Source organism: Gavialis gangeticus, unplaced genomic scaffold (assembly GCF_001723915.1).
Source record: "Gavialis gangeticus isolate Ggan-Ray unplaced genomic scaffold, GavGan_comp1, whole genome shotgun sequence".
In the NCBI taxonomy this organism is placed as follows: Eukaryota; Metazoa; Chordata; order Crocodylia; family Gavialidae; genus Gavialis; species Gavialis gangeticus.
The window spans coordinates 71,103,878-71,116,380 of NW_017729034.1; the positions used below are offsets into that span (position 1 = coordinate 71,103,878).

General features: G+C 43.5%; 1 protein-coding gene across 1 annotated transcript in view; it reads left to right on the top strand.

Annotated features, from left to right (window-relative positions):
* The window catches only part of WTAP (Wilms tumor 1 associated protein), a 37,445-nt gene that overhangs the window by 14,914 nt on the left and 10,028 nt on the right, over positions 1 to 12,503 (top strand). The window contains exon 5 of the mRNA XM_019527069.1: positions 2,754 to 2,881. Within this exon, the coding sequence (XP_019382614.1) occupies positions 2,754 to 2,881 (128 nt within the window). The remainder of the gene's footprint in view (positions 1 to 2,753; positions 2,882 to 12,503) is intronic.

The window sequence follows — 12,503 nt, forward strand, 5'->3', positions numbered from 1 at the left end:
TCCCCCCCCCCCCCCCCCCCCCCCCCCCCCACAACAGACTTACTAGCTGGACACTGTTGTTCAAGCTGCCACACTGGCAGCATGCATGTTGCAACTATGCATGTGTGCGGCATTCATCAGTGACGTTATCGGCCACATCAGCCAAAAAAAGCCAATTGCTGATAATGTCAATTTTTTCCTTTTATTGGTGCCAATTATGATATGGAATGATGTATTGGTGCACCTCTACTATATACTGCATGTCTGTGCTCACCTGGATGCAGCCAAGAAGTTCAAAATATATCACTAAAAAATTTTATTCTAATTACGTATTTAATTTAAACATACTCTAATTACAGGCCTTCATAGCTGAATATATTAATAGAGTTCTCTAATCTGGACAGATGTTACATTTGAAGCATTCCACACAGTAAGCATAACGTTCATAGCCGAAGAAGCATTTAAAAAATGATTCTCAATAAATAAGGAACATCTTTGGAGTGTTTTCTTTTAAAAGGCTTCCTAAAGCATCTATATGCTCTATGACATGATGGAAGAAGGGGTTGCTTGGTTCTCTGGTATCCCACAGTGTTCTCTTCCCCCTACCTTCCCACATGCTGTGCTCCTCAGCAAGGGTGTAGAGCAGGGTCACAGGCACTGATCACTCTCTGCTGTTTCTGCAGTCTCTGGAGCTTGAAAGGCATGCAGAGAATCTTCCTATCGAGCCACAAGGCTGTACAGCACTGAAGATCTTCAAATGTGTATCTGTTTGTAGCTTCATTTATTCTTTTTTTAAAGAGGAGTTGAAAGGAAACTTCAGCCCTACTCTTAATGGGGAAAGTTGAACACGTTTTAGGAAGTGCTGAGCTACCAGATTTGGTTGTTTTATTAATTGGCTTCACAGGTAATAGAAGGGCCTCTCTCCTTTGTGCCCAGTAGTTCTTAGTTTCTGTTCTGTTGCAACCCAACTTTTGGTTGCTTTGCAACTCCCCTTTGCAGTTAGATACCATCTGTAGTAACTGAGTTTGTGCCCCGACTCCTTAATTTGGGAAGTTGCTTTTTACTGCTCCTCTCCACTTAGTAATCTCAAACATTTTTGCTGCTGTCAATGACTCTTCAAAATGGCTTTTTCTCCTTTAAAAAACAAAAAACCTGAATGACTGGATGCTTATTGGTGTTTTGATCAAAGGTAAAACAGTTCACTCACTCCAGTTTTGCTTTGTAAATAAGACCATCCTAACCCCACAGAAGTTTTCACTGTAAAATGCTTCTGTCATTTCACATGTGCGCTAGTGATCAGTAACTAAAACTACTGCAGATAATGCATATACAGTACACTTGTTTTTTTTTTTTTAGAAATCCTTGTCCCAGAACAGGTTTTTTTTAAAGCTTTTCTTTAATTTGCATTAACAGAAACCAATATTCATGTAGTTATAATAACCATATTTAAGTAAGTTTCAATGCCTTCTCATTTTAGAGGATAAATACTAAAAATATATGCTCCTCTATTTGCTCTACCTGTATCTGTTGTTAGTGAAATCATTGGCAAAAGTTCTGTTACTGCTCCCTAGAAGCAAGATGCATATCTGACACTTAATTCTGGCACATCAGAGCATTTATATAAGGGTGTGTGTAGACGAAACAGGGGCCCTAAACTGAAGTGGTGGGTTTTTAAAAACACTGCTTCAGTTTAGGGCCCTTTAAACCCATGTGTAGTACATACACCTGACCTTACTTGCCAATCTGGCAGCAGGGAGGGGAGGGCAAGCTGCCGGCAGGTGGAGCAGTCTCTGGGCTGCAGGGGCGGGGCTGGTGCTTCCCTCAGGCAGTGGCAGCACTTGCCTGTTGGCACCCAGCTCAGGTGGTCCCATGGGGCACTAGCTGTGGAATGAAGCATCAGGCCCCTGTGCAGCTCAGGAAAGCAGGCAGGCTGCAGTGGGGTGGAAATAAAAAGATCAGGCTTGCCACTTTTCTTGGGAAGAGCCTGCCTTCCTGGGCTGCTGCCAGGCTGCCTGCACGAGCTTCCTGCAGAGCTCCTGAGCTGCACGGAGCCCAGTGCTTTGCTCCGTGGCTAGGTGTGCATCAATCTAAAACTCCTCCAAGGAGTTTGCTATGGCAGCAATATGCCTCCAGCACATGCAAACACCAACACCATTGAAGCAGTGGAAAAACATTTAACCCGCTTTAAAGTGTAGCACTCGTTTCGTCTACATACGGCCTAAGCTATTGTGGGCTTGTACTTTGGAATGAAACTTCTAAATGCAGTTGAACTCCCATTTCTCAAGTCGCCTTATGTCTTGGGTTATGGCTGTGGTGTTTTGATGCTCCAGTTTGAGTACTGTCTACAGCAGTGCTGTTTAGAAATTGAATAGTACTGATGCTTATTCCTTAGTTGCCAATTCCCCCCAGTCATACTATATTAACATCCGTGCTATTGGCAGCATATGAATTATGGAAAAGAAGAATAGTTTGTTTACAATGACGCTTTACAACATGAGACTATAGATAATGAATGTTCAACATTTCAACAAAAGTTTAGCAGAAACGATCTTACTGGGGGGACTGATGAGACGAATTTAAAACTTGCTGTAGTGGCTCTAATATCAGAAAGATCCTGATGCTGTGACCTTAGATGTTTCCTTTTTTTTTTCTTCTTGGTTTTGAAGTAGGTAAGGTAAGCAGTTGATGCTTTGTAAAACCCTTGCTATTTTGAAAGTGCTCTTGAAAGGGAACTACAAATTTTTGTGCTTACTTTCTTTTAACACTCACATTAGCTAACGATGTGACTGGATTGAGAGAGTCTGAAGAGAAGTTGAAACAGCAACAGCAAGAATCTGCCCGAAGGGAAAATATTCTGGTGATGAGGCTGGCAACTAAAGAACAGGAAATGCAAGAGTGTACTGTAAGTATTTTAAAGTTGATATACTTTTTTCAAAATGTTCCAGGTACATATATGCCTTTGGCTGAGCATATATTGCATGCGTTGTGGTTCACATGAAAAATGTGATCTAAAGCATGTAATTTTAATAATATTGGAAGAGTATATTTTAACTTGGACCAGTGGTTCTTAACTATGGTGCTGCAGCACCCTGGGATGCCATAAAATCCTTTTAAGGGTGCTGCTCAGTATTAGCACTGTTAGGCATGCAAACACCACACATGATATAAAAGATGAATGCAGAGATTTCAGTTGGAGGTCTGTAGTGAAAACATTCTGGCTTTTTATGGCCTTTCTGAGGTTATTTTGCAAGAGAAGAATTGTTAAGTTCTTAAAAGTAAAAACTTCTAAGAGCTGGCATTTTCCAAGAAGTGTTATGAGTCTAAGGAGTAGAAAACCACTGGCTTAAACTCATTAAATTATTTCATTAATTTAACGAAGGTGTTCTTCTCCTGACAAGTATATTAGTTGACTGGTTGCTTGAGACTCTTTCATTTTCATATATAGTTTATCAAGTGATTACCTTTTGGACAAATTTATGCTTTAGGTGCAATTAACTTTATTATTAGCTCTGGATATGAGAGCAAACTGATTCTTGGAGCCTTAGGCATAAAATGCCCTATTGCTAGAACTTTTAGGTGAATCTCTGTATTCAGAGTTCAGTTGCTAGGTTTTTATAATTCTTTCCACTTGTTCAAATGGATAAAAATTTTATTGTTTTCATGCAAGAGTTGTATGAGTTTTCCTACAAAATTTGGAAGTCAGGTTTTCTATCTTTCTCAAAGTTCCTTGGTATTAAATGCATCTTTTTTCTAGAGGTGTGCTGATTATATCAGTGCCATATTAGATTGGTACCTGTAAAAGAAAAATTAATGTTATCGGCTGTTGGCTTCTTTTGGCCGGGGTAGCTGATTAATGTCACCGATAAATATAATATGCCATCTGGCCGGGACCCCTGGATATCACGTGCATTTGCACAGATGCACACATGCATATGGCCAGGGATGCAGCTGGGCAGTGTAGAGAGCAGCGCCCTGCAGGTAAGTCTGTAGAGGGGAAGGGGCATGGGGGAGGGCAGATAGAGGCCCCCACAGTGAGGGAGGGAGTGCAACATGGGCTGGGGGTGAATAGGACATGGGTCATGGAGCAGGATGGAGCTGTGAGAGGCTCGTCCGTGGGTTTGGGGTGGGGGGTAGCTCCCTGCTGCTGGATTCACCCCCTGGGGGAGGCATGTGTGGAGGGCATGTTCCTCCCATCTCCCTGAGATTTGTTTGTAGGGTAGATGTGGGTGGGCTTGGGGCTCTCCACTCTGCCTTTGCCCCAGGGGCTCTGTGTTGGCCATGTGTCCCCTGTCTGCCTAGAAGCAGTGAGGCATCAAGTTGTGCCTCCTGCTGCTGGGTGGGCAGGGGATGCACAGCTGATACGGAGCCTCTGGGGCAAAGGCAGCAGGGCAGAGAGCCCTGAGCCCACATCGGGCAGCCCGCCTGGCTTCACGCCAGTTAAGTGTCCCAGCGCTTTAAAATAGTGGCACGGGTGCTTGAACTAAAGCTCATTTGACAAGATTTAGTTCAAATGCCCCCACCACCATTTTTAAGTGCCAGGACACTGATCCTCTGGATGAGCTGTCCATGGTTTCATCCTGCTCTGTGCTTCAGCCCTGGGTCTCATTCACTGCCCTGGGTAGGCAGTGCCACCTGCCTCACTCCCTCCCTCACTGTGGGGGCCTCAATCTGCCTTCCCTACGCCATGTCTCTCCCCCCATGCCCCTTCTCCTCCACAAACGTACCTGCAGGGTGCTGCTCTCCCCCCTGCCTGGCTTCGTTCCTGTAAATCGGTCGTTGGATCAGTATTGGCCAATATGGCTGGTTAAATAATCCTCTATCTGTATCGACCAAGAAAATCTTTTTATCGATGCACCTCTGCTTTCATTCTACTTCTACCTTATTCCTTCCTTTGTTTTTCTATGTTTCTTTCCTTTTTCTCATTTTTAATTTGGTCCTTTGAGAGCACTCTTTCTTTCTTTGTGATTGTCTTGGATCTATTTTCCCTTTTTATACTCGCTCTGTATTTGTATTGACCTTTCTTATCCAGTCAGCTGTTTTTCTTCACCCAGCACTTCATGAAAGATGTAAAAAGATTTTTTTGACCTAGGAGTTCAAGAGTTTATCCCCTCATAGTCTGCTTTCATGAGAAACAAAAGCCTAACCTCTTTCCACAGACTATATTTGTAGCCACCAACATACTCCCTATCCATTTATTTCTTTATTTATTTCCTTGCTGCTTCATTCTTCTGTCCCTGTCCTTTCTGTGGTATTCTGCCCCCAGTGGGGTCAGGAGTTAGAAGCAAATTATGGTTTGTCAGTTTTAATTATTTCTCTGGCTAAAATGTAAGAGAAATGTTTGCAAAGATCTTGCGTGTTCTTTCACAAAATTCTTTAGTCTTGCAGTTCTTTGTATTACAAAGCTGAAGCTGGCTTCTCACATGCTACTGGGGACAGGAGGAGCCTGGCTGGGTTGGCACCAGGGAGCAGAAGTGGCGGTGGAGCCATGTGCCGCTTAGGACTGACCGGTGCAGGCAGGGGGAAAGTACAGCTCAGGCCCTGCCGCTCCAGCCAGGCTCATCCTATCCTGAGCGGCACACGGCTCCGCCACTGCTTCTGCTGCCTGGTGCAGACCTGGCTGGGCTCCTCCTGTCCCCAGTAGCATGTGGGAAGCCAGCTTTAGCTGTGTGCTGCTCTGGATAGGACAGACCCGCCCAGGTCAGCACCAGCTAGCAGAAGTGGCGGTGGAGCTGTGTGCCGCTTGGGACTGACCAGCACAGGTAGGGGGAAAGTGCAGCTGAGCCCCTGCTGCTCCAGTTGGGCTCATCCTGTCCTGAGCAGCACATGGCTACTCCTCTTCCCACACGTGCTGCGTCTGCAATGTCAAACTGACGCGGTGTGTGTGGGGAACCTTGTCCCTTCCCCAGCCCTTCAGCAGCCATTAGGAAGCTGCTGAGGGGTTGGGGGAGGGACAAGGGGTGGGAATGAAAGTAAACCATGTTTACTTCTGTTTCCCGTCACAGCACCCGGCCTCAGAAGGCGGCTTGGCAGGCGCCGTGGTGGCCCACGGGCCTTATGTTGGACAAGCCTGCTGTATCAAATATACTTTTTAGTAGAAGCACAGCAATGAAGAAAGATAGTTTTTCCCCTTTATTTCAGGTGCTTTGTTCATTTCAGTTTGTAATACGTTATTTCAAGAAGTTTGCTAGTCTTCAAATGTAGGAGGGAGATGACTGTTTTGTAGCACTGGAAAGGAAGTATTTCTGTAAGTACTTTAAAAGCAATATGGATAGAGTAGCAAAACAAAATAAAAATGAGTGGTATATTCAGTGCTGTAAATGAACAAGAAGTTTCAACTTGCATGCAATTACAAATTTGTTAATTGTCTCACTTTGATTAGGGGGAAGCAGCCCCCAAAATAACAGCTCTTACACTTTTATTTTATAGAAATCAGGCAGTATGGTCAATATACTATGTTCGGTACAACTTTAGAATGACACCCTCTCAGATGACTTCAACTAGATTTATCACTCCTTTATATCATCTAGACTCAGGAAATACCAATTTCTGCTTAAATATATATTTAATTATTTTACTAGTATCACTTTAATAATTGGTTTATACCAGGGGCATCTGGCCCATGTAGGTAGAAATATGGCAACAGGAAAATCAGGGGCTATCAGGACTCTAGAAGCTGTGGCAGTTGATACGTCTGTTTATCATTTGGCTGCCAAATTTCCAGCCACATCAGGAGCCCAACAGGCACTGTCTAGAGTGCAGTTTTATATTATCCTCTGTGTGGGGCTGCCCATGGGGCTGGAAATTTGGTGATAGGAGGAATGGTGGCTATCTGGGCTCCAGGAGCCATGACGACTAATACTGCTGCCAAATTTCCAGCCCTGTGGGCCAGCTTAAAACTGTGTTCTGGATCTAGCCTACGGACTGGCCCTGCGTTACTCATTTGGTCTGCCAGGCCATCGGAGTTCGACATTCCTAATCTTTATTATCTTTGGTAGATTTATGGTTCAATAGTATTGATTCATCACGATTGAATATTAAAATGTCACATGTATGTGCACACTAAGATAAATATCTTGTACCATCCTGTATAAATAATAGAAAATTGATCTGTATTCTTCAGTATATCAATAGCCTATTTCACTTAATTGTATGGTAATTGTTAATACTGCCCTAAGTCATGTGGTTATATGATGGGTGTCATTGTTTCATTTTTATTTTCCATGATACTTCTGTGTTTTGATAAAACTGCTCATGAAAGATACCTGACTTATTGTCCTTGAAACTTAAGTGCTTTGTAATAATAGCTCAGTAGTTGCAGCTCAGATTGTAGCCATGTAAACTTAATTTCACTGCCCCTTTAATGCGTTTCACCCCTGTTCTGTTGAAACAAGTCCGTAATCCAATTTTTTTGCCACATTTTAATCCCTTGTCTGAAACTTTTGGTGTAGAGTCTATTTAGCTGAATTTTCTGGAAATTTTCAGTCAAAAAGTTAACCCATTTCAAAGAAAGTTGGGTGGCTTAAAAATGGTTTTTGTTTGTGTTAATTTTTGATAGCCTCTTCTTCGCAATGCTGTGATCTCCCTGGGCTTTGGTTTGGGAACTTGAAAATTACCAGAGACAGCCCTTTTACCTTCCTTGTGAAAATTCACCCAACTTGACCAAATTATAAGCCTTCAGAAATAGCACATGCTCCGGTTTGCTTAACAGCTTAAGCTGTTGTTCACTGTTGTTAAGCTGTTAAACATTCTCCAACTTGGTACTGACCAGGAATTTCTTTGTAGCTGCAGTGGCATATCTGGGCACTGGAACTGTAAACAGAAAACAGAATAAATGTCTCTTATTTGTTCTCCTATTTCTGGGTCCATGGAGCATGGATGATGAAGCTTCACATTCTAGATTCAAATAAAAAACAAACTAGAAAGTAGTTCAAGACAGGAGATAAGTGGGAGGACTAAGATTGGTTAGGCAAAAAGGAGCCGGGAAAAGGATGAACAAGTCAGGAGAGTTCTGCAACAGGGAGTTGGGGACATAGTCTGGAGGGAAAGATTGGGATGAGAAACCTGAATGGCAATGGCTGAGGCTGAATAGATGAACAGAATGTGACTGGGACAAAGTTCCAGGCATGGAGAAGAGTATTGACCTGGGGAAAGATATATCTGAAGGAAATTGGCAGAAGAAAGTTGCCTTTGAGAGGGAGAAGCATGGGTAAGAAATTGTCAGTTGGAACACTGTCCTTCCTGCACTTGGAATGGGAAACTAAGATTACAGTCTACTTTTTTTCCTGTTCTGTCATAAAATTTGTGAAACTCACTGGCAAAGTGGGTGTCTGATTTCTTTTTTTCTTCTAGCGTTGACCCAAGTAGAGGATGACAGCCAACTTGACTGTTTTGGCTTCTCTGTCAGCTCAAGTAGTAGAAATGTTAAGAGATGGATCTGAAGGACCTAGTACTGCTAATGACAAATAATCCTTCTGGATTTTAGTGTGATGTTACCTGTGAACTAATTTTTCTTTTTCTTGAAGTTATAAATGACTGTATTAAAATTTGTAAAATTAATTGTTCAGAGCTCTGGCAGGAAACTCAATATTTTTTTTAAAGCGGTGGTTTTCAACCTTTTTTGTACCAGAACCCATTTGTAAATATCAGTGGCCACTCCCAGCCTAGTGCCCTTCACTCATGAACCACTGCCCCCAGCCCCTCCATGTGGGACAGGGGGGCCCCCAAGCAGCCCCATTGCAGGCCGGAACTCTGCCAGCCTGCAAGGGAAAAGTCACAAGTTTTCATGTTTTTTCTTTTTTAAAAGAATACATTTTTAACTCTTGTCCACAACACTTTCATATGTTCTTCTGACTCGTGGGTTGAGAAATGCGATTTTAAAGGAAGTGTGTGGCAAACGAGTCCTGGGGCTATCTGCTGAACAATACAAGATGAAATACTGAGTAGTTTCTTATTACCCGAGTACCATCTATCCTGTGCCTTGGATGAGTCAAGGATCTCAGAGATGAAAATTAAAGCTTCTCGGTGCATGTTTACTGTGGAGTTACTTTAAGTTTATAAAGGCAACCTTACTTTTAGGATTTCTTAACTCTTAACTGCTTGGCTTTTTGATCGTTATGCTCTGTTAATGTGGATTGTGGGGTGGTTGTTTTTTGGAGGAGAGGGGGTGTTATGTGATCTTCTCATTTTAAGTGGCAAACTGTTTGAAGAAGAAAACCTTTCCAGAAACATCTTTGTGGTAAATTTGCTGCCAATGTGAAATTAGTTGAAAGACTACCTGTACCCACATAGAGAAGTGCAGGAAGGCTGTTGCGATTGCATTGTAACTTAAATTTTACACAAAGTGCTAAAAGTTACAGCAGGATAGAACACAATGACTGTTCAGCATATGGTGGGGAGTTAAGGGGAGGGGGCGCTTGGAGCCTCCCTGCCCTGGCTGGGAGGCAGGGAGTACTGCTGCATGTAGACATGGGGCAGAAAATTTTCCAGTGCTTTATTTTTCCATGGAAAATTTTCCATTTCTAAAAATTCATTGTTTCATAAAATTCATTAATAACAGTAAATGGATGCCAATACAATATTAGGCAAATTTGGCGGGCAGCAGAGAATGCCTCCTCTTATACGGTAGAAAGGATACTGTACCACATGGCTTGCCCAGGATTGATCTAAGGATCCTAAGCATTCCACCAACAGCAGCTTCTTGTAAATGGAACTGGAAGGCTTTCAGCTCAATCCAGACAAAAAGGAGGAATAGACTAACAAATGAACGCACTGCTAAGCTTGTTTCTGTTTCTCAAAATCTCTTGCTTCTGGAGACTCAGAAGCACAATTAATGAAGAAGATGCAGTGTGATAAGTTGCCCTTGCCCATCCTCTGGTGAAAGAGAATGTGGTTAAAGTAGTTCTGAATCAGATTTGCCTCAATCTGATTCTGAAATGGAACTAACAGGCAGTGCAAGTGATTCTACAGATAGTGACAGTGAAACTGGAGGTGCCACTATGACCTGTGGAAGAGAGTTAAACTTTATTGAAGTAGAGTAATGGATAACCACAGCATATCATGAACGGTTCTTTGTGTTCGCTAAAGTTAGTGCGCCAACAGTTTTCAGTGCCTTCATGGTTTTTCTTAAATTTTAAACAATGCAAGGGAAGTGCATGCTATTGTGTATTGTCTTTATTTTTTACAGGTTTTCCAATAAAAATAATTTATTTCCATGTAAAGCTTTGAATTTGTTTTAATGTAACATTTAAACCACATTGTGTCCTGTATTTAATATTTTTCCTAATCAAATATTTCAGTTCAAATACTTTTGGCTATTGGGACATAAAATTAACATGGGAGTACTTTTTTAGTTTTGTTTTCCAAATAAAAATCAAATAAACATGCTAAATCAGATCACACACTATTTAGGGCATTGGAACATTTTTCAAATTCCAAATTTTCCAGAAAACCCACATCTCTGGTTGCATGCCACTCAGCATGCTCTGCAGGCTCTGGGGGCTGCTGGAGACTGCTGTGAGCAGCTAAAGGGGCTAGCCCGGGGATGGGCAAAATACAGCTCTTAGGCTGGATCCAGCTTGCCATTTGATTGTATCCAGGCTATGGCTGCCCTGCCTGCACACATCTTGTACCTGCTGAGAGCACCATGCTGGCGCCAGCCAGCATGTGCAGCTTCCTGGTGTGGCTGCCTGCTGCTGCTGCAGCAGCTGTCTGAGTATTACTCAGCTTCTCCTGCCCTGCTGTGCCACTCTGGGCAGCAGGTAGTCTGGGAAGGTGGAGGTGACAGGTGGAAGCTGGAGCTAGGTAGCTTGGCCATTTTATACACCTACCCTTGTCTGCTTCACTGGAAGTCCAGCACATCAGAGTATACTTGATTTAATTGAGTCTGCGAAGCATGTGAACTGATGCGCCTGGCGCTGAGTGGCATGTGTTTTGTATAAATGGTGAAATGAGCATCAGCGCACAGAAAATGGCAGCAGTGTACTTTTGAATTAAAACACCTTTGTGTTACTTCAGAAGCGCGCTGCTGCCATTTTCTCAGGACTGATGTGCATTTTGCTGTTTATACAAGTGCATGTGCTGCAGTGCTGGGCACTTTAAAAAGCGTCTGGTGCTGCAAGGCTTGCATGTGTATAAATGCCCCTCCTGCCCCAGTGCATGGAGCCAGCTCCTGGCTGCCTTCTGCCTGCACAGCATGATGAGCAGCTACCTGCAGGTGACTGAGTAGGTGGAAGCAGCAGGAGTGGCACAGCAGGTGCAGGAGGAAGAGGAGCTGCTGGAGGTGGGAGGAGCCAAGTAGTACCTAGTCAGCCACTGGGAAGCTGTATGTGCTGTCAGTGGATATGGGGTTGGAGCAAGGCACAGGCTGCCCTGGGCAGGAGTGGGCAGGGCTCACTCCCATGTGAAGTGCTGTGGGCAGCTGCAGCTCGGGTGGGGCAGAATGTATTGCCTGGGCAAGCTCTCCTGCAAGTATCTGTCTCTCTTCTCCTCCCCACCCCTACCCCAGCTGGCTCCTTGGACCTAGTATGTGGGAAGCCCCTACCCCCCGACATGTGCATACCCCTCCCACACAATATACAAGAGTAAGTCTCTATTTTGAGCTATTATGCAATCATCTCAATATATACCACTAAGAAAACCATAAATCAGGACAAAAAATATTTTTTGAAATCAAATGTTGAAGTAGATGTCTTTTTTTTTTTTAATTTTATTTTAGTATACAATTTGTTTTTTAATCTGTAATTTGTTAAAATTATATCTTCTGAAAGATTTTGTGCATGGCCCTTGTCAGCTTACCAAAATAATTGCCCAGCCAAGCCTGGGGCTGGTGTGAGCACTGTGTGTACCCCCACAGCCTCTCATCCCAACCCTACCTCCTCCCTCTGGCCGGCTGAGAGCCATAGCCTGCCCTGGCAGAGGGAAGGAGATCTGGGGAACACTGCTGAGAGACACCATCCTCCCTTACCTCCCCCAGGCCAGGCTGTCTCTCGTAGCTGGCCAGAGGGAGGAGGAGGGACTGGGATGAAAGGCTATCACTGACTGCCAGATGGCAGCCCAGTGCTGGGACAGGCAGAAGAGACCAGGTCTGCCTGCCTGATTGTGGGATGAAGGCAGAATTGCCCAAAAGTAATGCTAGCTGTGAACCTGTACACAAGTTTGCTAAGGTGCTGTGCCCTAGAGCGCCTTCATCTGATAGCTCATCAGATGAGGGTTAAAATTTTGTGCGATTGACCATTTTAAAAGTGTTCTGTTGCTGTGGACATTTGTAATGTTACAAATGTAGAGCACTTTGGGGGGGCCTCATTGTACAAAAAATGTAACTTGTACACACCTGATGAGCAGTTAAAGCAAACTTGTTATTTCAGTTGAAGCCCAAGAGAAATGGTACCATTTTAAGATCATCAGATTTTAAAATGTAGTCAATCTGTAAGAGTTCAAGTATTTTCAAGTATAAAATGTTTCAGTTTCCACTTGTTGCTTCCCCTGCCAGAGTTTCTCATTTTTTCTCTCCCCCCCCCCCCCCCCCC